Source organism: Rhodnius prolixus, unplaced genomic scaffold (assembly GCF_049639745.1).
Source record: "Rhodnius prolixus isolate KJV_2025 unplaced genomic scaffold, Rpr scaffold_10, whole genome shotgun sequence".
NCBI classification, from domain to species: domain Eukaryota; kingdom Metazoa; phylum Arthropoda; class Insecta; order Hemiptera; family Reduviidae; genus Rhodnius; species Rhodnius prolixus.
In genome coordinates this window covers 23357865-23385125 of record NW_027411615.1, presented here as the reverse complement: position 1 = coordinate 23385125, position 27261 = coordinate 23357865, and the positions used below count along the sequence as shown (strand labels likewise).

Genomic DNA, 27261 nt, shown 5'->3' with positions numbered 1-27261 from the left:
CTTTCTTTCATCGTGATCTCCCCAAAGACAGCTATGGTGTCTCAATAATGATCTTAAGGTATTTGGTTTTTCTGGATTGCTTCCGAGTTTCTAAAAAGAAATCTCAATTGAGATACTTTTTTTCTTTTCTTTAAGTTAAATTTGAATTTTGATTTTTCTACCATTATGATATTTTTTTGTGGTAACGGGTTCTAGGAAGATAAACTGGAGTTGAAAGTAAAAATGTAGTAACAACTAAGTTGCAATGTAGTAGAGATTGTAATGGCATGTTCTGTTTAGAGTAGTCAATCATGTCATTTCTCGTTGACTTAAACTTCCAGCCTAGTACTTACAAATCCAGAAAAAAAGGGTTCTTTCCTGAAATTGAAATCATACAAGATTCTGTTTCCAAAAAAAAAATCGTAAACTAATTCAAAAGAGAAAAATTCCTCTACATCCGCCACTCTAGTGTGTTTATTTATCTCTCCTAAGGGAACTTATTTTTGTTTTTAAATAATTTTAGTGTCCTTGATTCTTCTTTCTTTTTTATATATATATATATATATATATATAAACAATATATATATATATATATATATATATATATATTGTTTAGATGTTACCAAATGTAACATTTTTTTTTTTTACATTTTGCATTATATGTAAATGAAATATTTTTACGCATAGTGCTATTTATTGTTATAAGTACAAATTTTAATTAATTTTCTCTTCTATGTTAATTTTATAAACATATTTTTATATAAATATATAATGAAGGAGTTAATAATAATTGTGATAGCCGTGCCAATAATTATGTGCAATAAAATTGTACACATATCACACAGATTTCAGTAATTTACCATGGAATTTAAAAGAATTATATATATATATATTTTTTTTTTAATTTTTTAATTCAAAAGTTCCAAAATGAAAAAATAATCTATTATTGTGTTAAATAAATTACAGAAATTTACTCTGTTTTTATAATAATTAAATATTAATTCCGATGTTTATGTTATTGTTTACTGCTCATAAAAGTTTTAGTTAGTAGACTGATATGTAAAATATACATTTTAAAAAGAAGGAGTCGAAGAAAATAAATAAAATAATAATTAGTTATTGATACTTTATCATGAATAGATAGTGTTTAATGTTGTATTTGATTACTATTAGAACTCTAATATTAACAAATATATATATAACAAATATCTTAAAAGTATTTCCCGATTTGATTCTTTGATGCCCTATGGAGAAATTTAATCGACTGCAAGGAGCCGAATGGCCTTGTTACAGCTTATTTGAAGGAAGTATCCAGAATTCCGGGCTTCATAAATATCTTTTAAAAAAAAGCTAATTTTTGTTTAAAGACACTAAAGTACAGCTTATTGATAATCTAAGAGAATTTAGTTTGCTTTGCTTGGAAATCAATTGACTTTATTCAATCAAAATACAAAAAAAAAGTTGAAATATCTTTTTCAATTCAGAGAGGTGGAATCTGAAATGAAAACTAAGTAAATCTCATGGATAATATAAATATAAATCTACATAAGATTCAGAAAATCAGTAATTGCCTCCAATTTATTTTATTTCATTTTTATTTCTAGATATGAAGAAATAAAAAGTATATTGGATATTGCAACTGGTTTTCTGAATCTAATAGAGATTTATCCCATAAGAAATTGAATATTGAGAAATAATCTTAAAGTAATTAGAATGCAAGTATCCAACAAGTAAGTTATTTTTCTTCATATTAAAAGATAACAACAAATTCATAAAAATATTTTATTGAAAATTTATTAGATTATCTCTCTAACAAGTTTTAAAAGTTTGTTCATTACAGTATAAATATTAAACTTTTTAGATGATCTATTTCCAGTACAAAAATAGAAATATGAAACATAAATATGATTTAACTATCTAGAAATATTAGTAACTATTTCAATAAACTTAAAAGATTCTGCAAATTATCTATATATTTAACATTCAGTCATGGAAATAATTAATTTTTCCTTGGTTATAATAATAAAAACTTCATATAATTTTTAACTGCATAACAATTAAAATGATTTATAAAAATAACATTTGTTCAAATTACATAATTTTTTCACTTCACTATACATTACAAGATCGAATAGTGAAAACATGGTTATTTTACATAATATAAAAAAATAACTTTTAAAATATTAAAATTTTAGGTTTTACATTACAGGTTGATCCTCACTGAATTTATCCAACATATTGTACGCCTGTAAAAAGAAAGTTTTTTTTAAATAATATTTGTTTATAGTAGCTACAGGAAAATACTAGTATTATGGCTTTATTTTTATTACGAAGAAATAAATACCTCTTGAAAAGCTGAAATCCAGTTGATTCCAATTTTCTTTTCTGGGCCATCAATAGCGGCAGCTAAGGTCACTAGTTTACTTATACCATTCTGGGAAAATTCCAAATCTAGTATACTGTTTGATCCTAATACAAAGAAGGTAAAAAAAGTTTTGTTTTTAGTAATGTATTAACGAATAAATTATATTCATCAAAAAGAGATAATCAATTCCCCATCTACCACAAATAATAAATTGCAGAAGAAATTTTATAATTAAGAAGTAATTGGTTTCAAACGGAAGGAAATCTTCAAAATTAAGTTGGTATTTTGCACAAGGTAGATATAAAGTTATATCTACTTATTGCAATTTGGCGTAAATTTTAAAATCAGTGCGAAAATAAATCATACTGTTAAAAGAGCAAGGAAAAAATTAAACAATAGTTCCACCTAATTCTTTATATAAAGGATTATCTATTAGCTAGTGCCAGTAAAAATGTATGATTGTTTTAAATCTTAAGGTTGTGAATATTCGGTCATGTTCTATGATTATATCAAACAAAATGTATTTAATTAGGAACATAGTACCCAGCATCAGCTAATTTTTTTTCTGGACATATACCAAGAGAATGCAGATGTGCTAGAAGTAGTCATGAGAATGTTCGTCAGGCAGGTTTTCAGTTATCAGATAGAAAGAGCAACATGACTGTGTTCACTAAACGAAGATAATACCAGTTAACATTACCAGTAAAACTGGGCGAACATAAATTGCAGGCAGTGCCGATGATGAAGACATTAAGGAATGAATACAGATACAATACTTACCTGGAGAGATCTCATTGAGTATGTTGCGAGAAATGCGAACAGTCACTCAATGTACTGAGATATATCTAACGTAAGAACTATGGAACCGATATAAAAAGGCACGTATGATATGCAGGCAGGTTACTAATTCTAGACTGGATTTTGAGTGATTTCTTAATGAGGATGCTTCCCTCACCCATCTCAAGAAAATTGACAGCATCCAACTCACATCTATTTCCGACTAATGCCCATCTGCTAGAGGCCAGAAAGGACCTCTTAATTTATAAGAATAAAGCTACTAGCCACACGCTTCACTGAGATAGAACCATCTACTAGCATAAGGATTAGCAGACTCTTTCCACGGGTTAAGGGTCATTCAGCGTTTAGAGGAAACGAAATAGTGGTTCTCGGGGGCGAGAGATCTGTCTCTTCAGTTCTTCTCACAACTAAATTGTAATTACCTGCAGACGTTAAAAATTATGCAAAGCCTAATAATAAACGTGGTAACGGTCGATTTAATAATGGATTACAACCTCACATTACAGCCTTGTTTCCATGCCTTCAGCGAAACTAGGAAGTTTTATATTTTCATAAGCAGACTGATTCAATCACAACTTCAGACCGAACCACCTAGGTCGTTTAGGAATCACGATTGCTTCCAAATGTCCGCGGCCACCTGACGTTAAAGCTGAATGAACGCTTCCTCTGAACTTTTACTTCCATATTAAACAATGACAAAACATACATACAACTATATAATTTTATTTAAAAAAATAAATGTAACATACTACGTATAAAGACACTGCCAAAATAAATAAATAATAGAAAAAATATAAATAAAACAGATATACATCAAAAGCCCCCTAAGAACAATAATAAATAATCCTAAGACAACGTGTACACATAAAACACATCAACACACACATACACGACAAATGCAGTAAAACACCAAGTTACTGAAAGTCCACGAAGCAAAATAAGGAAGAATGGCAAAAAAGTGTACTACTAACATCTTTAAAGCTATTTAGAAAAATATGATTTATGTACAATGCTTCAAACAAGAGACACCTGTTAACCAATTACGCGGTCTGCTTATGTTTACTCGAAATATGCCAGGATGCCAGACAGTTTTCCCTAAATAACTTTCTTAATCTTTTTTAAATACATTTGATTTATTTATATACAAGTAGTTGTTAGAAGATTTCAATTACTTTTTCTAATAAAATAGAATTTGTAACAACCTGATAAACCGGCTACACTTTTTCACCGAAGATAAAAACTGAACAAAAATATATTTATTGAAACATACTACAACATCCAACATTAATGAGAACTACAAAGTGATGTCAAATTTTAATTAAATACCAACAAATATATACCTGATATTTTATCACAATGAACTTTGAGGGAAAGGATGTGGTTTAGGTCGAGTGGTTCAATAATTTCTACTCCGTCAAATAATAAATACCTAAAAATAAAAATGAATTACTAACAAATATTTAATGAAAATAATAAATTTAAATGTAGTTTATAAAATTAAAGCATAATTAAATGATGACACAAAATAGAAAACAGTTTTTATTTTATATTTTTCAAATAGCTATTTAAGCTCCCGGAAACTAAATTGAATTGTTATTCACCAGTAAGCAAGGACTTAAAAAAATTCACGCTATGTTTTCTTATAGTGTTTTGGTCGAAATAAGTTCTTTAACTACAAATATAAATTGCTCACACACAACATACATTCAAACGAAAATTCTTACCGATGATTTAATGACAGCTTGCAACGCATCAACTGGTCTTGATTAGTATTAACGTTCTTTAGGCTTCTAAACAAAAATATGGCACCTGTTTGGATGAAATGATCTATTAATCAACCATTATTGCCTTAATTGAAAAAATAATAATAATTTTCATGCTAACATTTTTAATTTTATAAATTACATCAAATGTAATACTTTAATTTAACACTAATATGCTAATTTTCATTCAAAAATTTTTTAGAAATTTACTTAAAAGACAAGTAATGACAAAACGTGCGAAACTTTTTTACATACTACTTGAATAGAAACAAAAATCGATTGATATATAAAAATGCTTTAGACATATTTTTAGACAAACAAACTAGAGCTGTGGGTTCGGCCAAACTTACAAACATACGGAATGTACAGTCATTCCAATCAAACTACTCCGACAAATAGGTGACGCTCCTTTCTACGGTGACTAACCTCGTTCTTCATAACGACCTTAACATCGCATTCGTACAACAACTTGCCAAGACGAAGAATTGAATATAGGTTCCATACAGCTCTCTCTAATTGGTCTAATTCATTAGCATATCCTCTCGCTTCCACTGTTAATCCTAACAATCCACCACGCTGGCTAAATCGCCGGTGGCCCGGGACTTCCTTCAGAACTGAAAGATCATTGTCATCATCGATTTCCTGTAGAGATTGCTACCGCTGGATAGTTTCTCTTCTCCTGCTCTTCACGTACTGTATATATATTCACAATGCTATTTACTTATTGCTAATATTTATAGGCAAATTGTAAATTACTAAATAAATTTAAAAAATAAATAAATAAATACCACTAGTTAGGAGTTTTAAATCCTTCTGAAAAAATTTATTCTCTCTATGAGTCGAAGATTCACATGTTAGACAGATTCGTACTGGATCCACAAAACACATTCTTGGTAATTCCACTTTTTTCTCACAACAAAGGTTGCAAAAAATTTGGCCACACCTTCTGCAATGATGCTAAAAAAAAAAAAAAATGCAAGTTGAATTAAAAACCTAGCAAGAGAAAGGAAAAATTGTGTGAACACTCACACAACTTTCTTAAATAAAGGAAAAAAATTGAAGTTTAAAAGTTAAAATTTAAAATTATCATATTCAAGGACAAAAAGCATTACTTCAAATAATCAACAATAAATAATGGTTTTATTGGAATAATGATTATTATTTATTGTCCAATAAACCATAAAATATTAATACATTTCCGATCCACTAAATAAAAACTGTGGTGAGTAATATTCTTTGCAAACGATAACTGAACTTAGAGAAAATTCATTAGAAATTAATGTTTCCACTAAAATAAAAATCTAGGGCAACTTTAAGAAATAATAGAAGCCTAAAAAGCTTCCCCGTTCCCTTCTGCATTTTTTGAAATGATTACTGCAAAATTGTCACGAGGAGATCCTTCAAGTATTATATGAATTTAGAATGTTTCTGTCTTTCTCGATCATAGTCCGCAGTCGAAGTGAAGTTTGTAAAGAGTGAACACTATCTAGAGGCCGGCAATGCACTGGAAAAGGATATGGTTGGCGCCGATGACCTCAGGGTCGATGATGTGCTTTAATAAAAATATACATATTGTATTGATGTGACGGCAAAAGTATTGTTCGCAGCTGATAAATACTAACGAACATCAACTCTAGCGCGTCATGAGATTACTAAATTCTGGTATCTCTTTTCCGTGCACTATCAGCTCGTAGTGTTTTCTCATCACTGACACTGTATCTCGCTATAAACCGCAAGAGATTTTCAAAAAGAGAAACTCTGATTCTAATATCTACTGGATTCGAACCCAAAAAGTTCAGTACAATAACTGAGCTGAATTACTTTTCTAAACTTGGTGAACTTATGGAGTGGCCAATATTTCCAATACAAATATGAGTGAAAAAAGTAATCGCCTATTTTTTCAACTTTTTTTTAAAAACCGCTTCTTCGATTTTCTCTAAACATGGTATATTTATAGCTCTCAAATAACTCTATAACTTTTATAAGAAACATTTTTCTGAAATAATTCGATTGTGGGCACTTGATTAAAAGAAAATTTGGGAATTTTATCTTTTATAGAAAAAAATTCAAAAGAAAAAATAGTCAAAGTTGGGTGTTTTTCAACGTTACGCTTTTTGGGGGCAGTTTTTGCCGATCAACTACAGGACAGCTTTAATAAACTAGCTTTGTTCAATATGGAGAGAGAGATCACACCTCTTAGGACCTTCATAGACTGATACTTGACAAAACCTTTTCGATTATACTGCTGTATGTTCCGAAACAGATAATCGAGCTCTGCTTTCTATAATTTTTATTATTGATTAATGGTGTAAAAACGATTCTCTAGTCTCTTTTTAGATTCGAGACTTAAATGTAATTGTGGTCAAAACTTAATTTTAAACTTTTTATTAGTTTGTAAACCTTTCTTTTAGAGCCAATTCAAAAGAAAAGATACAAAATTAAAATTCTTAAGACTTCTGCTTCTCAATTACTTTAATTAACAAATGAATGCGGCTTTTTAAAACATACATTAAACACAAATTGCCACTATAATATTAAAACTTACAATAAGGTTAAAGTTATTAGCAAATAGATAGCAACGATAAAAAATAAATAGCAAATATGCAATTAGCCAATGCTATGAAAAACATAGTCACATTCACCTTTTTTTTTTGTTTATTACCTTTCTGGTGGTGAACCCAAATTTTACTGAGCAATTTGTACAATTTGTAGCCTGCAAAAATGGAAATGCAAATTATTAAAAGAAAGAAGGGTGTATGTACATAAATAAATGCTGCTATTAAAATAATTCATTATAAGAAGTACCTCATATTTACTGAATTAAACTTATTCCAGTGTTAGCTAAGGCATTTAAATATCTTAAAAAATTAAATACGCAGCAAAATGAAACTAAATAAAAATACATTGGTGTTAAGTGTAAAAACAAAACTAGTCTAGGTGTTAATTGTTAAAAGATTACTAATTTTACTATATTAGACATCATTATTATTCTATTAAAATTAAAATCGTACCTCTTTATCAGGAACCCATTGTGGTTCTTGAATAATGAAAGGGCTTCTTTGTTCTTCTTTTTCAGTTACGATCCTTAAACCAGATTTGGATTTAATGAGCTTCTTAATTATATTATCTGTCATTTTATGTATCCGTCGATTGGTATTTTGGAAGCAATAAAAATGTGAAATTTAATGTACTATGAAATAAAAAACCAATTCAATTTTTTAAAAAGCTTTAACCAATTGATGAAGTTCAACAAAACCATAACTAATATCCAGGATAATATTAATCCGCAGAACTACATTAGAACAACAGATTGGAAATAAACGTCATGAATGTAAACTAGGATAAGTTGACTGGAATTGGAACATATTCAAGGTCCATATTGCCCCACCACAATCATAGGGGAATATTTAAATTCAATGTAGGTTACTTATTATGACTTCTGAGCTCAAAACTAATAACATTAAGGAAATTCATGCTAAAATGTCCAACATGTGTCCCCAATAAATATTTGCACAAGCTTAGTGTTATGTTTACATTCCAGTTGAAAAACAGCTAAAACCTTTGAAATCCGAAACCTTTTCTAATGGTTAACTTTAGCTTGAACCATGTGTAGTGTGTTTGTTAACAACCACGTGAGATTGTTTAGAGCGAATTGGTGCTAGTAGAATTTGCAAGTATAAATTGTTTAATTTTGAATAATATATTTCAGAAGCGTTATGCTATCAAAGCAGAAGTTGGACCCCTTTGTGCCCTAAAAAACTTCAATATGGAACCAAATGACATAAATTCCTTTATTGAGTTAATTCCACAGCATGTTAAAATTTCAATTATCAGAGATTTGTTAACCGATTTAAAAAGTGGTTTGCCATTTTCTCCTGAATTAGAAAAAAAATATAAGCTAGCAGTGAGTTTCCTTTCAGAATCAATGCATTTAACATTGGACGATAACTTTTATATTGAATTAATAGATACATCACTAAGTTATTGCTGGTTAAATAGTAAACATGCTGTGTGCTTAAGTCATTTACTTTCTTCGTTCATTTTTGTTTCGAATCGTTGCCTAGAAAATCGTACCATTGTTTCGGGGTGCATTCAGAAACATTTGAATATTCTTTCTGAAAAATGTGCTTCGTCTTTGATTGAGAGCAAGGAGGAAGATATCACTGTTTGTATTGTTGTCTTAGATTGTATTGTAGATAGTGTAATTGACGACTTATGTTTTAAAGACATTCAGTTAAGTTTGGTGATCATATCTGAATATATATTAGAATTAACGTTGTACAAATCTCGTGATATTCTAACGAAATTTCTCTTAATTTTTAAGAAAATCTGCAATTCGAATAATAGCAAACGAATTAATTGCAATTTATTACAAACAAATTGGGAGTTACTAAAGAAAAAGTACCAAAATTGTAGCCATCAAGATTACTGTGGGATTTCACTGTATGTTGTATGTTTTTTAGCAGATTTTTATATTGTAGATATTCATACACTAAATGGCTATCCCTTACAGAGTGATAATGTATTGTGGGAAATCATTCAAACTGGCTTGATTGATGACGATCCTTTAATCAGGAAACAGTCACTTTATTTATTAAAAAGGTGTATTACTGCCCTAGATGAAAATAGTAATGATGTAAACACTAGTTTATTTCATTGGATTAGTTTGCACAAAAAGGAACTGATAGAATATTGGAATTCTTATTTTGTTCTTTGGGAAGCATTAGAAGATAAACAAATACATTTGATAATCCCGGCTTTAAGATTATTTGAAAAAATAATTGAAATCAGCTCTAAACAAATCGTTTCTACAAATTGGATGTGTACTCTATTTATATTTTGTTTCAAAAACGAATCTATTACTGTAATAAAAAAAATTATGTTAATATTCTTCAATGTTGATGTTAATTTATTTCTATGCTGTAATAATTTAAAAACTGTATTTTATTATGTTTTTAAAGCATTAAATAACATGCAGTTGTATGGCAAAACAGCTTCTCCTGATGAATCAAATTTCAGAGAATGTTTGGGCACCTGGTTTCAAAATATTGCTTCTAAAAATTTACCAGAAAGTTTTAGCACTTTGATTTCAGTTTTAGTGGAGGTTAAACTGTGCTCCGTGCCTATATTTTTTATAATTAATGAAATTAAGGCATCTTCGTGGAACATTAAATGGAATAGTTCTTCATTAAAAATATTAAAAAAGCTTGTAAATGAATCATCAAGAGGGCAAAACGTGAAAATCCGCGGTGCAGTTCAATGTCTGATACTTTCGTTACTTTCTAATCATTTTCAGCAAGAAGTTGTTTCTCTTGAAGAAATTGCGGAATTTTTTATAGCTTTTCCAAGTAGTGAATCACTTAAACGCGGTACAAAATGTTGGGCTGCCTCTACTAATTGGATTACGAAGTTGATAACTATTGAAAGAGTCACACATTTTCTAGAAAAATGTTATCACATGTTTAGTTCATTTGAAATAATAAGTTGTCGAGAATTTATCTCACTTGAAGCATTGGCTAGAATTATAGTATTGTTAGAAGATGCTTCTTTAATAGCGGAGTTTGAAAAATTGAAATTTTTTTATATTATATTTGATAATTTTACTGACTGTGATAAAAGAAAGTACATTAATACTCAAATGCAAGATGTTTGTTTTGAATTTATTAGTCATTTATTAATTGAAAGTATACCATTCAATCGAAATGAGAAGTTTGTGAGTCGTCCTCTCACTTTAATAAATAACGAATTTTCTAATTTGACTACTTTTCTTTGTTTGAGATTAAAGTACGTTTCTAGTGTAGACGACTTAAAATTAGTGGATTTGTATTTGAAGTTCATAGAAATCGTTATTATTCATCACAAATTATTCGATCAAATTCATCAAAACTTTGTGGTGATACATAATTTAGCAATTGATATTTTAAAAAAAGATAAAATTCCACAAATTCAGGAATATTTTGCCCTGAAAATTGTAAATTTGATTCAAAAATATGTTTTATATCTGGACGTTATAGAATATAAAATGTGCTTAATGATTCCAAAGGATGTGTGCCTGGCATTGTTAAATAGTAAATTGTTCAAAAAGACTTTAATAATTGAAGAAAAATTGAATTTACCAGCGAGCATGAAGGGATCTGGTGGGAAAATGATTTCTGGAAGTATACAATCTGTATGGTCCCTGCTTTATCATTTCTTATCGTCTGGAACTAACTTGCAGAGTATTTTAGAAAAAAATAGTGTAGAAGATATTTTTCAAGATGGATTAGAAGCTTTAAATATCGGCGGTAAAGAAAATATAATATATGTTTTGAAGGTGTTCGAATTGCTGATACCCTTTTGTAAGAACAGTTCCTATACTATTCACATTTGTGAATTCACATGGGAAGCATGTTTTGAATATAGAAAGACAGAACTTTTCTGGAGAGCTATTGAAGAATGGATATCCGCAGTTTATCAAGAATGTATTCTGGGTGATATAAATTATCATAAATTTTTAATAAATGTTAATATATTTTTCAGTATGTAATACGGATTAATTACAACTTGTTGGGTGTGGTTTTATTTTATTTTATTTTTTTTCAGCACGGTCATAAAATCATTACATTGGGACATGATATTTTTGGTTTGGTCAATCTCTTTATTTTAAGGCTTCATAGTCTTAGGAGTGTTGTTGATTTGTCACCTTTTGCAGACATAATTGTGTCATGCTTGTTATTTGGACCTCTTCTACACAAAGATCAAAGGTATTTTTAATTTTTTAGTAGACCTTAATACTTTAACTCTTCTGCAATTAATTCATTGATTATGTTGCAGAATAGAGAAAGAAGCATGCGACTTTATAGAAGATGAAGGAGATGATCTGACTATTAATATTCTCATGCCTGAGTAAGTAGTGATTTTCCGTACAATTTGTTTTTCCAAATTTAGTCACAGTAATATTTCAAAGTAGCTGTTTTGTATCTAATATTAAGATTTCAGGAGGTAACTAAATTAAATATTCCCTTTTTAATGGTAGATTTTAAGTTTTTTGTAATGAATATTTTAATCATCTATGTCTAAATGGCTTTTTCTAGACCTGGGTGAGCCCTTGAAGACTTGATATAAAATAAAGTGAACATTCTATCATCAGGTGCAAATGATTCCCCCATCTCCTGGGCACTTTTGGCACTTCCTTTGTGATGTCTGGCTATTTTAACGTACCGTTCAGAATATACTAAAATAGGCTACAATTTGATTTTGACAGTTGTTCTAAAATTGTTGTAGAATTCTCTTTTTTTTTGTTGTTCATTAATCAATTATTATTTGTAATGTATCTTGACTGGTAAGGAGAACTCATTTATTTTAATTAAAGGACCAACTAACAACTTTACCTTCGATTTTTCCTCTTCAATTTGTCTTCTGAACAGGATATAGTAAAGATAATGAGACATTCAGCTACTTCATCTGCTAATTCTGTAAGCCCGGTCAAGACTAGCATTCTAATCGGGATCTAGCGAATTAGTGGTACATTAGAAAATGGATTTTAGTGCAAGAAAAAGATAATATATACCCCTAAGCATGCTTAATTTTAAAATTTATCTTAACTTCTGTAGCTAGGTATCGAATATTGTAAAGGAAATATCGAAACAATTTTACAATATAAGACGAATTTGGATTTGTAAGACATCCTAGTTTGCATTACATATTTGCTTTTAAATATATTTATTATTTCATTATTTTATTACGGGACAAGTTGCTTCTACGATTGGGAAAGTTTTACCATTTAAACTGTAAAGAATTTCATTGGGCTTTTTAGAGAATTAGTTGCAAATTTTGCTTGGGTGGATCTAAAATCCATTCTCGATTTTTTGCTTTTAGCTACTTTAAAATAAAATTTTTCTTTCAGATTTAATGGAAAGTCAAATTTAGAAGTGCGAATGATAGCATTAAATATACTTCTCGATACCAAAATAATTAATTGGAATAATTTGGTTAGAAGTATTGGTTTAGCACTAATAAAATCCTACAGAGAATTAACTAAGTGTAAGAGATATTTCAACGACTCTCTTGCACACAGAAAAAGAAATAGAATTCTTCAAGTTTTATTAACTTTGCATTGTTTGTTTGTGAACGACGTGTATTTTCACGTAAGTACGTATTCTTTTTGCAATTAAATACTTTGTAATATAGTTTATTCAAGCAGTGAAATATCTTTAAAGGTGCAGATATTTGCATGTTCTCAGATAATATTGTTTGATTTATTTATGGCAAAGTGTAACTTAAAGAGTTTTAATCATACCTTACATTAGTCAAATTAAGGACTTTCTACTGCTCTCATGTACATTTTTTATTTTAAAGTCGTTCAGAATTGCTTGAGTTTTCATTTTTATTATAATTGCGTTTCTTTAAAATGCCCTATGTAACATTTTTGTTGAAGATTATCTTCAGCAAAACTTTCTTAAAATCTAAATCCTTGAAATAATGATAATAAGATATTAACATTTAGAAAACATTTGTTAAAGTTTTTCCTGGATTTGGTTTTCTACAGATTCCTTTCTGTCTATCTTAACAGAATGTTGGTTTGAAAAGCCCATCCTCGCTCATGCTGTTGAGATATTCTCATTTACACTTAGTATGTATGTAGTAACTTCTATTTAAAAAATTGAACCCCATTTTGAAGAAATGAATTAACCAAGACACAAGACTACATGGACCATCTGTTTCTTCGTGTGGTTCAGATCATAGATTTTATAGCGCATTCTGTATATTAAAAATTAATAAGTGTTTACAGAAGCCTAGATATAGTGATTATACTACTAATTTCAGCAATAATGTGTTTTAAGCGAGAATATTAGATTTCTTAGGGACTGGTATTAGATTTCTTAGGGACTGGATTCCTCTAGGATATCCCGGTCCGAGTCTAGCTGCCTGTCCATTACATTTTCTGTGTAGGCCCCAAACATAGCTCACTATCTGGTGATAAACAGTGTTTCTGAAATAAGAAGACATTCTCCAGTACTGGGATTGAAAAAGGCTTGGGGTGCCTTATCCTCTTTTTTTAGTTAAATATAATAATAATATTAATTCGTCATAATTCACAAAACAACCTTTATTTTCAGGAGTTATTAAATGAATTAATGAACTTTGTGACAGAAAATTTGTTAGGAGAAAGTCAACAACCAAGTATTCGATATCAGCTAGAATGGTTGTATATTTTACTTTTTACTAATAATAAGGACAAAGATTCAGGATTTGATATTTGGAATTCATTAACTAAGGTATTGATAGATTTTTTTTTTTTTACCGATCTTCAACGATGAAATGTTAAATTTAAACTTATCGTATTTTAGGCTAGCAGCGAGCGCTTAGGCAGTGTTTGTTCTTTTATATCCATTGCTTATCATCTAGTAAGACTAAAAAGAGACAACACTTTCTTTGAACAATTTATTGAAAATGTTCTTCCATGGTGTATGTCCCAGAATTTTAACATTAGGCTTTATGCTCAGGTATGTTTGTTATTATTATTTTTTTATTTACTAGTACTAATTAAAGCAAGGAAAGTTTTGAATTACTAATTTTGTATTAGTTTGACATTACAATTTGTAGGTAACCTTGAAAAAATTGTGGCCTTTGTTTGAAGATATATCTAAGAAGTACGAGGTATTAACCAACAATCAATGGAAAATTTATCAACAAGGCAATATGCTGCATAATGCTAAAAAATTAGAAAGTTTTTTTTATTTTGATTGTTTTCATCCACTAAAACATTATTCATTTCAAGTAAATTAATGTTTTGTTTTTTTTTCATTTTGATTAAATTTTGAGGTATTACTTAACAAATAATTTTCGTTTTTTCAATGCAGACGATTTTCTATGATCTACCACGTCTCTCTAACATTTCATGTGATGAATGGGCAACACTTAAATATATTAAACAAAAAATCACTTATAAACCTCCCAATATAAAGTGGGGTGATGAATCATCTCAGATTTCCTTCTCACTTGCGGAATGTTCTGTACCAAATTGGATAATGAAAACAGAAGGTATGAATTTTAGAAAATGATAAAACCAATCTATTAGATCGGGGGTGTTGCAAAAAAAAAATTACAGTTATAAAGGAGGATTAGCGCTATTTTATAAAGAAAATTAGGGAATTTTATTTTTTATAGAAAAAGTAAAAAAAATTGTCAAAGTTGGGTGTTTTTCAACGTTACACTTTTTCGTGCACTTTTTGACGATCAACCCTTACTCAACTGTCCTACTGGACAGTTTTAATTAGAATATTTAAAAACTCAGTAATTTTTGGCCTTATTAAATCTTAATTGTAAAGTTGAAGAACTTGAGCAAGTATAGTTTGCAAACTTATCTTCACATTTGGGAATCGAATCGTCGAAACTGTTTTTTAACTTGATCATAAGACTTAATTTGCTAAGTGAGTTAAGCGTTTGATAGTTTTGACCCCTTGTTGGAATGTTTTTTAAGATTCTAAAAGAAGTGAACTTTTTTCGTTCAAATAATAGAATAAAAAAATAATTTTTAGAAGTAAACAGTACAATCATTAACGGTCTTGGGCCTAATTCTTATTGCTTTTGAACAGGTTATATAAGGCAATTGTCTCTCACTGTTCGAAAAGCTAGAGGCTTAAGATCGCATCACATATGTTTTGAAGTTGTAGATCATGATATCAATCTCACATTCAGCAATTCGACCTGGGAAACGTCCATTTCCAACCTATTCATTTTTAATTCCACACACATGCTTTATACATGTGTATAATGTTGGTTCTTACCGAGAGATGTTGGGTGAATAATGTTATGAGCAGTACTTCTTCATGTTTTATGACCATATTTCATTTGTTCATTTTGAATCCACCTCTATTATGGATGGTAAGTGTAGCTGCATGATAGTTGTCGTCATATGCTTATCTAAGAGAATTTCAGTAGGGAAATGCGAAGATCTTTAGCACTCTTGTTATTATTCCTTGATACTACGATCTTTTCTTATAATATTATGTGATTTCGTAGGAGGTACTGCATGTGAAGAACCTTTCTCTTTACAAAAGAAATTTGCACCATGGAAAGGAATGTTTCCTCAAGAGTTAAATCCAGATATATGTCAAAAAATGAAAGGAGAACTTGTACTTGTTGCATCGCTCATAGACAAAACATCCAATTTAGGAGGATTGGCTAGAACATGTGATGTATTTGGAGTAAAAGAATTAGTAATTGATAGTTTAAATTTTGTTAATGATAAACAGTTTACAAGCCTTAGTATGACTGCAGAAAAACATATTGACATTACTGAAGTGTGTATAATCAGTTTTTTAATGTTTATGTTTTTTTAATTCATTTATATTAATGAATTATTTGAATTAATTGCAGGTTAAAACTCATCATCTCCCTGATTACATTAATAAAATGAAAAATTTAGGTTATATTGCAGTTGGAGCTGAACAAACTACAGGCAGCATTTCTTTAAGTGATTATAAATTTCAAAAGAAAACGCTTTTAATCCTCGGGTTAGTATTAAAACTTTTACTGGTATCTTCAACAATTAACCCTTAATTTATTTGTAAGGCTGGAAATAAACGCAACAATTTTTCGTTTTTCCAATACTTTATGAGATGAGATTTTGACAGTCAACTCTTATAAATACAACTGTCCTACCGGAAAGTTTTAATTAGGAAATAAAGTTACTTGTAAAAATACCTAAATTTGTATGTGACAACTACAAAATTAAGTGCAGAATGTTGCAGAGGTGGGAAAAATTTGATTACTTCTGAATCTTGGTAAAAAGAATAGAATAGTTGTACGATTCTTTTATTGTTTATGAACTGGCTTTTTGTAACTGACTGCTTTTAGATTAGTGAAGCTTTCATTTGAGGGATTGAGATGATAGCCATAGATGGCACCTTTTTTTTTTACTCGCGAGTAAAAATTCAGAAATATTATTTACCAAATTCTGAACGATAGGTAGCGAAATATTGGAACCCCTCTGAGGGTATTAAACCATGAGTTTGTTTATGTATGCTACATTGCATTTTTTTTTTTTGTGTGTATATTTTAATTTGTTTTTCAACGATGAAGTGCAATAGAAGCGGTGCAATCGCCCAAAAAACTCTTTATATTAGGAGAACCTTGTAAAAGTACCTAATAACTCTGCGCCACTTGCTTATGTATAAAAACTGGAGATTCAACACCTACGCATCTGTAGAGGATATATTCATCCAGCTAGTGGAGGACAGGATCAGAGAAGCGATGGTCGTTCACTCTGCCAGTATACTCACCTTCCTAACTTCTATATTTGCCTATATTATAGTATAACCTGCCTTTTACCTGCTGCTGATCACAATCTTAGCTGCTTGATTGTGAGGTTTGATTAGTTTGTTGAGGCCAAAGCCATGCAATTTCCTATGAAATGGTTAATTTCTAGCCTTACAAAATTTTTCCTGCATGTGGTGTGCTCAACAGCTTTGAAGCCTGTCTCCAGTGTATTATTTCAAATAATCATAAAATCAAGAAGTTAAGAATAAACCCAAATTACGAATCGCTTAATTACTTATTTAATTAGAATCAGCTTAATTAATTATCATGCCCTCTAAATAAAAATTCTACCTAAATTTAGAGCTTTCCATTAAAGTATTTTTTTAAATTTCGTAATGTAATTAAATTTCCAGGAATGAACGAGAAGGAATTCCAGTTAATATACTACCATTTTTGGATGCGTGTATTGAAATTCCACAATATGGTTTAATTAGATCTTTAAATGTGCACGTTAGTGGAGCGATTTTCTTATGGGAGTATGCCAAACAGCAATATAAATGCGATATCTAAAAAATCTGATTTTTTTAAAAAAATGTGTTTTATATTTTTTTACCTAACGCCAATCTTTTTCACATACATATGTAAGACATGTTAGTAATTAATTTAAAATATCAAGGTTTGTAATGAAACGTAAAATATATTTTTTCTTGGTACAGGTATACTGTGCTAAGGAACTGAAAAAAATAAAATTATTTATTATTTATTAAGGCGCATCTCATGTATTACAAGCTTCTGGCAAAGTTTTTTTTATCAGTTAGAAATGCTTCTTTTAACTATTGTGAACTTGTAGGAAGAGGAAATGTAGAAGTTATTTTATATAAAAATATTACTAACTATGGAGGTTAAAGATCTTTACTAAAACCAACTTTACGTATTTATTATTATGAATTAATAATGCTGAAACTTTTCTTATTTTATAAAAGTCAACAAATAAGTAAAACGCATTCATAATTTTGTATTTTGCGGATGAATTTTCTGCTAACTTCCAATAAAAAATGGAACCGTAAAACACGACTTCATTTGCAGTTTATTGTTAGCAATGAAATGTACGCATTAATTTAAAAAAATTGAAAAGTATATGTAAATGGTGCGAGCCTGTTTGAAAAGGAGTGTAATAGGGGGGGGGGGGCAATTAATATAAAATAAAGTGTTCGACCACTCCAATTTTAATTTAGTCAAAGAAGGATCAGGGGTGGGGGACACCACCAACACTTGAAATACACTTAGTAAAAAATATAATTAATGTTTATTCAACAATTAAGGAATAAATGACAACGTTTACAATGCACTTAACAACAGGAATAAAGTCTATATTACAATTAAAGAATAAATGACAACTTACAATACACTTAACAAAGTGAATAAATTCTATATTTAATTCTTTCTTAATTACTAGTCACTGTATTGGGGATAATTATTCAAGGAACAATTAATATAACGACAGAGTTCTGACTCTTTTAGCGCTAATACCAGGCACGGTATTGGAAAGGATACAGTTTTGACAATGCATTAAATGTACAGGGCTGTGCACAGGGAATTCTCTATAAGCTAGTTACAAATACCATACAGGTATCCTGGCATAAATTATTATTGGAATCATCAGAACCCCAGACGGGGGTGGCAAGTAATTTTCTCTTAATAATGAAAGTACAAGACTTACATACATGACAGATACAGAAGGTAAAATAAATAATAACAATATGGCCATTAAAGTCCAATTCTTAACAGACAATCTCTCCTCATTAGCACTGGCACATGTTCCTCCGGCCGGAAGGACGCCATCAATTTGGCGGACCGACGCACAGCACCCAAGGGGTGCGTTCCACTTGGCGACCACAACCGCGATTTTGGCCGTTCCACTTGCTTGTGGGCGTTGCGATCGAAAACCCAAGTGGAACGGACTGTGGGCATTTTAACCGTTCATGTAAACATTACATATGGCGGCCTCGAAAATAAGTTAGAAGCTTGAAGAGGTTATTTTTTAATTTAAACCCCGTTTATAAGCAGTTATAATAAACTTTATTAATTATTGGTGAAGTTGACTTATATAATTCAATTTTTTATATTACTTTTTAGTGGTGCATTATAACGTTTACGTTTAAATAAAATTAAAATGTCTTTGGAGGCAACAATTGGATATTTTTTATTGCAACGTAATAATGATATAGAAAGTTCTACATCTAGTTCCGATGAAGAGTGGGATATAATTTTACAAAATTGCATTAGTGAAAAGCGAAAAATCAGGCCGCGTATTATTAATTATCAAAGTGTAACTGATCGTTATTCAGATGAAGAATTCAAAAGCCATTTCAGGTAAATGATTTTGTTATTCACTGATTTAGTATGTAAAGGGGTAAGTAATTTTTTTTTTTTTTTAGACTTTCGAGAAACACGTTCAATTACTTACATGAGCTAGTACAAGAAGATTTAGTTCGACGAGTTCCTGGATGCCCTACCATTCCTTCTCATCAACAATTAATGATAGCTCTATGGAAAATGGCTACAACAGATTCTTATAGGTTTCAATTTTATAAAAAAGAACAACTTTTGTGTGATGTAAATGTAATATGATTCAGAAGTATGTACCTAATATATGCAATTTTTTTATTTTAATTTCTGTTGTAGATCAGTTTGTGACAGATTTAACGTAGGACGAGCTACTGCTGTGAGAGCTGTACGTCGAGTTTGTCATGCTTTATTTATAAGAGCCTCAAAATTTATACAATGGCCCACTGAAGATTATGCTCTTGAAGTGATGCGTGGATTTGAAAGATCAAGTGGCTTTCCTAAAACAATAGGAGCTATTGATGAGACTCACATTCGTATAAATGCTCCAAAACAAAATCCAGCCGATTATATCAATCGAAAAGGATATCATTCCATTCAGTTACAGGTATCCAATAATTGGTATTTATAGGAATAGTTTAAATTGCGATAAGTAATAAAAACTAAGTTACATATCGATAAAATTTCTTTGCAGGTCGTATGTGATCATAGGACTCTAATAACACATTGTTATGTCGGACATCCTGGATCTGTTCATGATCAAAGAGTTTTTCGCACATCAGAAGTTGCAGATTACCTCAACAATGATGATGCATTCCCAGAAAACAGTCATATTCTAGGCGATGCTGCATATGAAATACATCAGCATTTACTCACTCTTTATCGGGATAATGGGCATTTAAGTGAAAAACAAAAAAGATATAATTATCGTCATTCAGCTGCTCGAGTGACTGTTGAAAGATGTATCGGTTTGTTAAAAGGACGAATGAGGAGTTTATTGCATTGTTTACCAATGACAAGGGTAGATTTAATGGCAGAATACATTGTTGCATGCTGCGTAATTCATAATATTTGTATTTTACGAGAAGATGAAATAATTGTTATCACTATACCAGAATGTAATCGAGAAAATAATGGAAACTGTTCGCGTGACGTAAGGCGAAATGCAGGAATTCTCAAAAGAGACGTTATTATGAACTCCATGTAAAAATAATAAAAAACGACAAATCCTGTTAATCAGAATAGGTTCCTAGCACCTAAAAACGTCGGAATCTGGCGACAACATGATTCTCGAAAATTTCACCGAAAACAATAATTTCACAAATATATGTAAATTTCTAATTTTCCAGAAAATTTTTCAATTATTAATAATTTCGCAAAAAAAATTGTATTATAAAAATTCTAAATATTCACATAAATTTGATTTTGCATTAATTTTTATTGTATATCATAAAGTGTATTTTTTGACTTCAATAAAAGTAATATTCTTTATTCTGTATTTATTCTTAGGGGACAATTGTCCCAGAATAATAAATTTCTTTTCTATTCTATTCTATTCTATTTAATTGTTTTAAAACTTGTATTTATAAATACTTAACATTTTGAGATATTGTTTATTATTATTATATATTATTGTTGTGCCATTATTATTATTATTATTAATTATATTGTTATTATTAAATTATTTTTCTGCCAGTTTTTGCAAAACTGCTAAAAACTTTTGATCCATTTCCATCCTTTCTTTATGCCTTTTCATTTTTTGTAGTTCATGTTCCTCTCTTTGTTTAATTCTTTTGCCCAGCAAAGAAATAAGTGATGCCTTAGTACATTCTGAAATGAAAATTAATTTTTCATTATTTTAGTTACAAATAAAACTATCTCACATAATCAACTCACTTGAAGAGCATCCGCTATCAGATTCCTCTATACACTGTTGTCACTATTGTCAGTATTCCTCGTTAATAGACCAGTAGATGATGCTACTGCCACTGGATTACACCAAGCTTTTTTGGCAAAAATTTCCTCCATTATCTAGAGAAAAAAACAATATGATGCATTGAGACTATTATACAAAGTAAAGCTTATAAAGTAGAATATTTAAAAATTGAAACAAACTTCGAAAAATTGCCAGTTTCTCTTGTCGTTTCCAGATTTATTATTGTGGTCCTTGACGGATTTGTAGGTTTTTTGTAAGCTGCGAAGTTTCGCAGCGCATTGCGGCCCCGTTACGTTATATCCTTTTTCTGTTACTTTTTTTGCTATTACTTCCCACACTTTTTTTTTTGGCATTTTTCCGCTTTTAAGGGTTTCTTCCTTTGCCTTATAGGTTTCTAGTAAGAGTAACACACAAGGTGTACTCCATCTATATAAAGAAACTGAAATATGCAAGTATATAACTCACATCCTCGCACACTAAACATTAAAAGAAGGATGATTATGGAATTAATTATTTCTAATGTACCTGCATCTTCTTCAATTTCACGGTTCACACCTGTCTTCATCAACAGTCGTAAAATTATCATTACTAACTTCATCTTGAAGACTGCATACCTCACAAGTACTACTACTGGCAGTAGTCGGTTGTGATATTTTTTCTATTGCACTGTTTAATAATTCAGTGGCGAAGGTTACGTCTACAAACAAAACAAATTTTCCATTAAAAAAAAAAAAAGTATGGTAATGAATACTGGTTGGGCTATGTTATGTTATCTATTGACAACTGTTAGATATATACTAAAAATTAGTTAGTAAATTTGATACAGTTTCCGCCCTTAAGGGCATCAATGTCCTTATCTTGGTATTCTGTGATTACGTTGAATAATACCTTGGTCCTGTTAACAATCCTTTATTCTGTTCAAGTATGGGGTGTACTGTATGCTAATGACTTGGAGCGAATTTATTTGCAGTTTTTTAAACGTTTGTTTCACCTTAATAGGTCTGCCCCTTTTTTTCTACTTCGTTTGGAATTTGGTCTTTTCCATGTTAAGTTAAAAATTCTAAAATTAATTCTTAAATGGTTAGTGAAGGTTATTGAAATGGAGGATCATAGACTTCCCAAAATATGTCTGTTGAAATTAAGAGATTTATAATTCGAAAACAAGTTAAATAATAAAGCCATAAATAACAAATACAATTGGTTTGCTCAATTGGCTGATACATCCAAGGAATTAGTAAATAACATTTCTTCCGTTTTAAACAATTACGTTTTATCTAAAAAGCACGGACTTAAATCAATTGTTTACTTATATCTATAATCTATATTATTACTTTGACCTAACTTAATCTAAATAAAAATTTCTACTAAAAATATATACTCGTAATTTAGCAGTTTTAGTTTTTTATGATACAATTTTTATTTCTTTATAAGTCTATTGTTAACAGGAAAGTTATTTTGATTATGAGGATTGTTTTTAATTAATTTTAATTTTGTACTATAATTTGGAACTTTAATAATTGTGTTTGCAAATGTAAATACGGGCCAATCCCTTGTCACATATCATATATTTGTATCAAAAGAGTGTTTAATAAATAATAGTAAATTTGATACAGCTATATTTACCTGTGGTCACACGTTCAGCATCTTCAGGAGAAACATAAACATCTACTACAATACCTCGTTCAGTATCAAAAAGAGTAATTTTTTCCGTCGCCATATTTTGTTTTAAAAATTGCGCCAATTCTGAAAGCCCACCTCGACACAGCTTCTAAGGTGGGGCGTTGTGTGGGCGAAAATAATGACGTCATTAGTGACGTTTTCGCCACGACCACAACGACCGCGGTCGCCAAGTGGAACGCCTGAAAGTATGTTTTGGTCGTTGTGGTCGCCAAGTGGAACGCACCCAAGGTCAGTCAACAGTTCCATCTCTGTTGAGGTGCCCAAGGGCAACTGAACTTCTGCCTAGCACTGGCCACCATCCCCACTATGTCCAAACAACCAATGCTGCCAACGGACAATTGACGCTCAAAGAAAATTCTGGTCAAGGGGGGCCGCAACTCCTTGCGAGGATCCAACACTGTTGGTATCGAAGAGTAGTATCGTCGCGGTGACACCGATTGCTACTACTTATCTTACTGTCGTGGGCAGATACTAGTTACTATCACAATTCATATAACAATATCCTTTTTAAAAATATTTAAAATTAATAATTTAGCTTGCAGCCAAATTGAATGGTTGAAGTTGTTGGCCATTAGAGCCTAGATGAGTTAATTTAGAGAAAGAAATACAGAACTTTAGTTAGATGTCCGGTATACTAGGCGGTTCAAATGAAGAAACGATTCATCTATAAGGTAACAATTAAATAACACGAATGGAATAGATAACCAGGAACTAGTTCAATAAAATTTATTTCTATATATTTTTTAATGATTTAAGGCACGTCAACATCTAAGGTTATTGGCGCCCGGAGCTTTTTTTCGGTACACTGCAGGCCTCCGGACAGTGTTCTCTCGTTACAGACAACACTGTCCATCACCGGACAGTTAGCTGTTAGAAGCTCGTAGGAAGAGAAAATCTAAAGGTCAGCAGCTGGATTCGAACCCGGGACCTCAGCATGGGAATCCAATACGCTAACCAAATAGCTAATCCACTAAACATTTTATTTTTGGACTGCACCGTTTATCATTTTTTGCCTTAATCGTTAATTAATTAAACATCAGTAATGCTTTAAGTGGTTTAAAATAGAGATCTTGCCGCATGTATGTATGTCTTGTGGAATGAGAGGTCCATTATCCTACATTGCTTAATTAAAGGTTTTATGTCCAATAGAGGTTCTTGAACATCGAATAGGAAGGGTCTTTTTGCTAATTATTTTCTATTATAACACGTAATCTCAAGGTATTAAAAGTTTCTTTTAAGAAATAAATCCTGGACTTATTTTCTGAATCAGTTGAAGATTAAAGAGCGAAATGCTTAACTTAGTTTGCCACCCATTGTGGCTCATTTGTACGAACTCTTTTTAATGCTAAATTTCATGAAATTCTCAAAATCAAATCAAAGATGGGATAGTCCTAGGTAAAAGAAGGAGAGACTACGAGGTTTTATTATAATAGCACAGCTCAGTTTTAATTATCTGTATTAATTCAAAGATTCGTACAAATAAAATTTAGTTTCTATGTTTTTTAAACAAATAATCAGGTACAATTAATTATATTTTACTTGAACAACAATAAAATTTTAAAACAGTTTCTTATTTTTGCAGTATTGACAGTATTATTAAAATAACTGCATAATTAATTTTATTTTAAATGTAACCCATAACAAAAAAGGTAAACTTGTTGATTTATAAATTTTAATATTATATATTTTCAATTACAGAAATATTTTTGAAATGGGAATCATTTTAGTAAAAAATGTTTTTTTTAATATCTTTTAAAAGCGGTGTGAATAGTAGTTTTTGGTAGAATGGGATTTTAGAGAAATATAAAAGTTTTATTAACTTGCGAGATCATTTCTTTTAAGGATAAAATTAAACTGAAAGTCAATAAAACTTTTAAATTTTAACAGTCGGTCTCCCATTCTTTAATATAATAAAAAATACCTTGCTACTAAGTATTTTTTCGTTCATTTCAAATAAAATGGGGCATAAGATTGTATTTACAATTCTTGTAGAATTTTCATTTAAAAACAAAAACAAACCTAAATAAAATATTTTCTTACATAAAGTAGGTTTCCTAAATAACCCACAATGATATAGGAACTCTTATAAATTCTTATTTTGTTATACTGTCTTTACAATCATTTACTATTTGGCATATACGTATATACTGAACGGTATCACAGTAAATTTTTTTAGAAATGATAATAATTCATTGATTTTATAAAGAAAATCACTGAATGTTGTTGTGTTAAGATTGAATTTGCTAATAACCATATTCTCCTTTACTGCTGAATTGAGGTTCGTTCAAAAAACTCTACCTCAGTTTATCAGAAAAGGCAAAATCATTGTTTAAGTTTTCGAAATCATTGCCAAAATAAAAAGTAGAGAGCTCTAGAATATTCAGGAGAAACTCTACTGTTTGTAATTTACTGATTCGCCCTATTTTTTTTTTTATTTAAAAGTGTTTGACTTTCTTATTTTTTTTGTTTTTTTTTAAGGATGCATACATAAAATCCCAATTACCTGTACGAAGCAATAAAAGTAAATATGAGCTTACAGGCAGGCTTTACGTTAAATCACCGATCAGATATAGTGTGCAGAGGCGAATTCTAAACATATTTTGCAAATTTTCTCGTTTAACTCATTAAACAAAAACACCAAGGCCTAGACCTAGGATCGAACCCACTACCAAATTATATAAACATTTATAAATCTTTGAATGGTGATATTTTTTTAAAAATTATTCCAGTAGCCATTGAATTTAGGCAGGACAGAACAGTTTCTCGAGGTTTGTGCTGCAGCATGTTATTGGAGAAATACGTCCATTGCTGAAGTAATTCAGGATTATTTATTTTTTCATGAGGTTGAATCCATTTTTAAAAAAAAAGAAGATGATATTAATATTCAGGCAATTTTCAAGGGAAGTTTATAAATTCTACATATAATTTTGTAAAATCCAAACAAAACTCACTTTATATTGTGACCTGCAAATTTATAGTACGGTAGTGGGCTCCATTTTTTAATCCCCAAAGTTGGAGTTTATGTAATGTGACAATTTGAGAAATTTATAGTTTATATAGATTAATTATCTATCTCCTTCCAAGGACCATATCGGTAATGGACGAATGCGCGCAGGAAAAATAGACATTACTGTACTTCTTACTTATTATATTTCCAGAATTGAGATTTCTCATGGGATTTAGGCATCCTAGTCATTCCAGAATAAGCTTTTTATGGTAGAGAATTTTATTGGAACTCAGTGGACAAAGCTACACAAATTTGGAAAAAAATATTTACCAGAAAAATATCACTTTGTTTTAAAGTGGAAAAAATTACTTTGTTTTTTAAGGCATTATTTTTACTTTTAACATTTAAAACTTTTCCAATGAGTTCGTTATTTCTTAACTTATTGGACTTGTCCAAACACTTTTTTTTTTTAAAAAAAAAAGTCCCGAATGGTTAAAAAATCAGTAATACATTTAAAAAAATTAAACTTTCAACATAAGAGTCCTAAAGAATTCTTTCAAAAGTTATGCTTAATACTTCAAGTCTTTAATTTCTAATGAAAGAAATATTTAATGAACATTTTACTTCTTCAGAAATATCCACTGTGATGTTTACATTATTCCCACACACAGCCATTAAAAAGGACTTTACAGTATATGTAATTTTTTTTCTTTGTACTAAAAAATTAACTGGAGGTAGTATTTGGGGCTGTATATCTAGGAGGTGGTGGCATGTACAATGAGGTGGACGCCCAGTAGGGTGGAGGCGGTTGGACCACTGGTGGTGCTGTACTCACTGGTGGCTGTCCACTGACGGCCGATGCCTGGGGTACTGTGCCCAATAGTGATGGGGCGGCGCCGGTCGCATGATGATGGGTGTGGTATGCGTGATGAGCATGCGGATGATGGTATAATCCTATGGCTGCTGCTAAATCTTGCGGACCAGAAAAGTCACGACTAGTGCTGGCGGATTGTGCTTGCGCTTGACATGCGGCCATCAATCCGTGGAAATCAAACTTGTAAGCGTACCTTTTTCCATGTACCTTTGTCATAATATTCTTATCGTAGTAATATCTGTAAAGAAAAATAAATAAATAAAGATGTGCAATCATACTTTTCTCTTCTGGACAAACATTTCCCTGTTACTGAAAACTAATTCTAGTCAA

The 27261-nt window shown here is 30.3% G+C and overlaps 4 protein-coding genes across 9 annotated transcripts in view; 1 reads left to right on the top strand and 3 right to left on the bottom strand.

The window, feature by feature from the left end:
- Positions 1-573: 573 nt before the first annotated feature.
- LOC141456898 (zinc finger FYVE domain-containing protein 21-like) lies at positions 574-8050 on the bottom strand. Its single transcript, XM_074133277.1, has 7 exons — positions 7917-8050; positions 7568-7618; positions 5694-5862; positions 4867-4951; positions 4483-4571; positions 2324-2448; positions 574-2225 (listed from the first exon to the last, which is right to left on the bottom strand). The coding sequence occupies exons 1-7, from the start codon at positions 8037-8039 to the stop codon at positions 2178-2180; spliced, it is 690 nt and encodes a 229-aa protein (XP_073989378.1). The 5' UTR covers positions 8040-8050; the 3' UTR covers positions 574-2177.
- A 391-nt stretch (positions 8051-8441) lies between these two features.
- Positions 8442-17897, top strand: LOC141456890 (probable methyltransferase TARBP1). 5 transcript variants are annotated; one of them, XM_074133254.1, is made up of 11 exons: positions 8442-8575; positions 11488-11648; positions 11719-11790; positions 12791-13031; positions 14004-14162; positions 14235-14390; positions 14491-14664; positions 14748-14928; positions 15910-16190; positions 16267-16403; positions 17562-17897. In XM_074133254.1, the coding sequence occupies exons 3-11, from the start codon at positions 11783-11785 to the stop codon at positions 17716-17718; spliced, it is 1494 nt and encodes a 497-aa protein (XP_073989355.1). In that variant the 5' UTR covers positions 8442-8575; positions 11488-11648; positions 11719-11782; the 3' UTR covers positions 17719-17897. The 5 variants fall into 5 exon arrangements, with proteins under 5 accessions (XP_073989355.1, XP_073989354.1, XP_073989351.1 ...); XM_074133253.1 differs by having other exon boundaries at positions 8513-8809; XM_074133250.1 differs by having other exon boundaries at positions 8513-11407.
- A 2044-nt stretch (positions 17898-19941) lies between these two features.
- On the bottom strand, positions 19942-23380 carry LOC141456899 (myb/SANT-like DNA-binding domain-containing protein 2). 2 transcript variants are annotated; one of them, XM_074133279.1, is made up of 5 exons: positions 23054-23380; positions 21956-22127; positions 21610-21869; positions 21391-21525; positions 19942-21324 (listed from the first exon to the last, which is right to left on the bottom strand). In XM_074133279.1, the coding sequence occupies exons 1-2, from the start codon at positions 23145-23147 to the stop codon at positions 21973-21975; spliced, it is 249 nt and encodes an 82-aa protein (XP_073989380.1). In that variant the 5' UTR covers positions 23148-23380; the 3' UTR covers positions 19942-21324; positions 21391-21525; positions 21610-21869; positions 21956-21972. The 2 variants fall into 2 exon arrangements, with proteins under 2 accessions (XP_073989380.1, XP_073989379.1); XM_074133278.1 differs by lacking the exon at positions 23054-23380 and having other exon boundaries at positions 21956-22626.
- Positions 23381-24529: 1149 nt separating this feature from the next.
- Positions 24530-27261, bottom strand: part of LOC141456896 (DNA-binding protein D-ETS-6-like) — a 97246-nt gene continuing 94514 nt past the window's right edge. The window contains exon 4 of the mRNA XM_074133271.1: positions 24530-27169. Within this exon, the coding sequence (XP_073989372.1) occupies positions 26782-27169 (388 nt within the window). The 3' untranslated portion in view covers positions 24530-26781. The remainder of the gene's footprint in view (positions 27170-27261) is intronic.

Bases quoted from the DNA above. Each gene is read 5' to 3' on its own strand.
- LOC141456898 (XM_074133277.1), bottom strand. From the start codon at position 8,039: ATGACAGATAATATAATTAAGAAGCTCATTAAATCCAAATCTGGTTTA. The intron at 5,863-7,567 runs GTAATAAACAAA...TTTTTTTTTTAG, and splicing joins TTGGGTTCACCACCAGAAAG to CATCATTGCAGAAGGTGTGG. The intron at 4,572-4,866 runs GTAAGAATTTTC...TTTTATTTTTAG, and splicing joins AAGCTGTCATTAAATCATCG to GTATTTATTATTTGACGGAG.
- LOC141456890 (XM_074133250.1), top strand. From the start codon at position 8,672: ATGGAACCAAATGACATAAATTCCTTTATTGAGTTAATTCCACAGCAT. The intron at 11,408-11,487 runs GTTAATATATTT...ATTTTTTTTCAG, and splicing joins ATCATAAATTTTTAATAAAT to CACGGTCATAAAATCATTAC. The intron at 14,391-14,490 runs GTATGTTTGTTA...TACAATTTGTAG, and splicing joins ACATTAGGCTTTATGCTCAG to GTAACCTTGAAAAAATTGTG.
- LOC141456899 (XM_074133278.1), bottom strand. From the start codon at position 22,028: ATGAAGTTAGTAATGATAATTTTACGACTGTTGATGAAGACAGGTGTG. The intron at 21,870-21,955 runs GTACATTAGAAA...TGCATATTTCAG, and splicing joins TGAAATTGAAGAAGATGCAG to TTTCTTTATATAGATGGAGT. The intron at 21,526-21,609 runs GTTTGTTTCAAT...TTTTTTCTCTAG, and splicing joins GAAACTGGCAATTTTTCGAA to ATAATGGAGGAAATTTTTGC.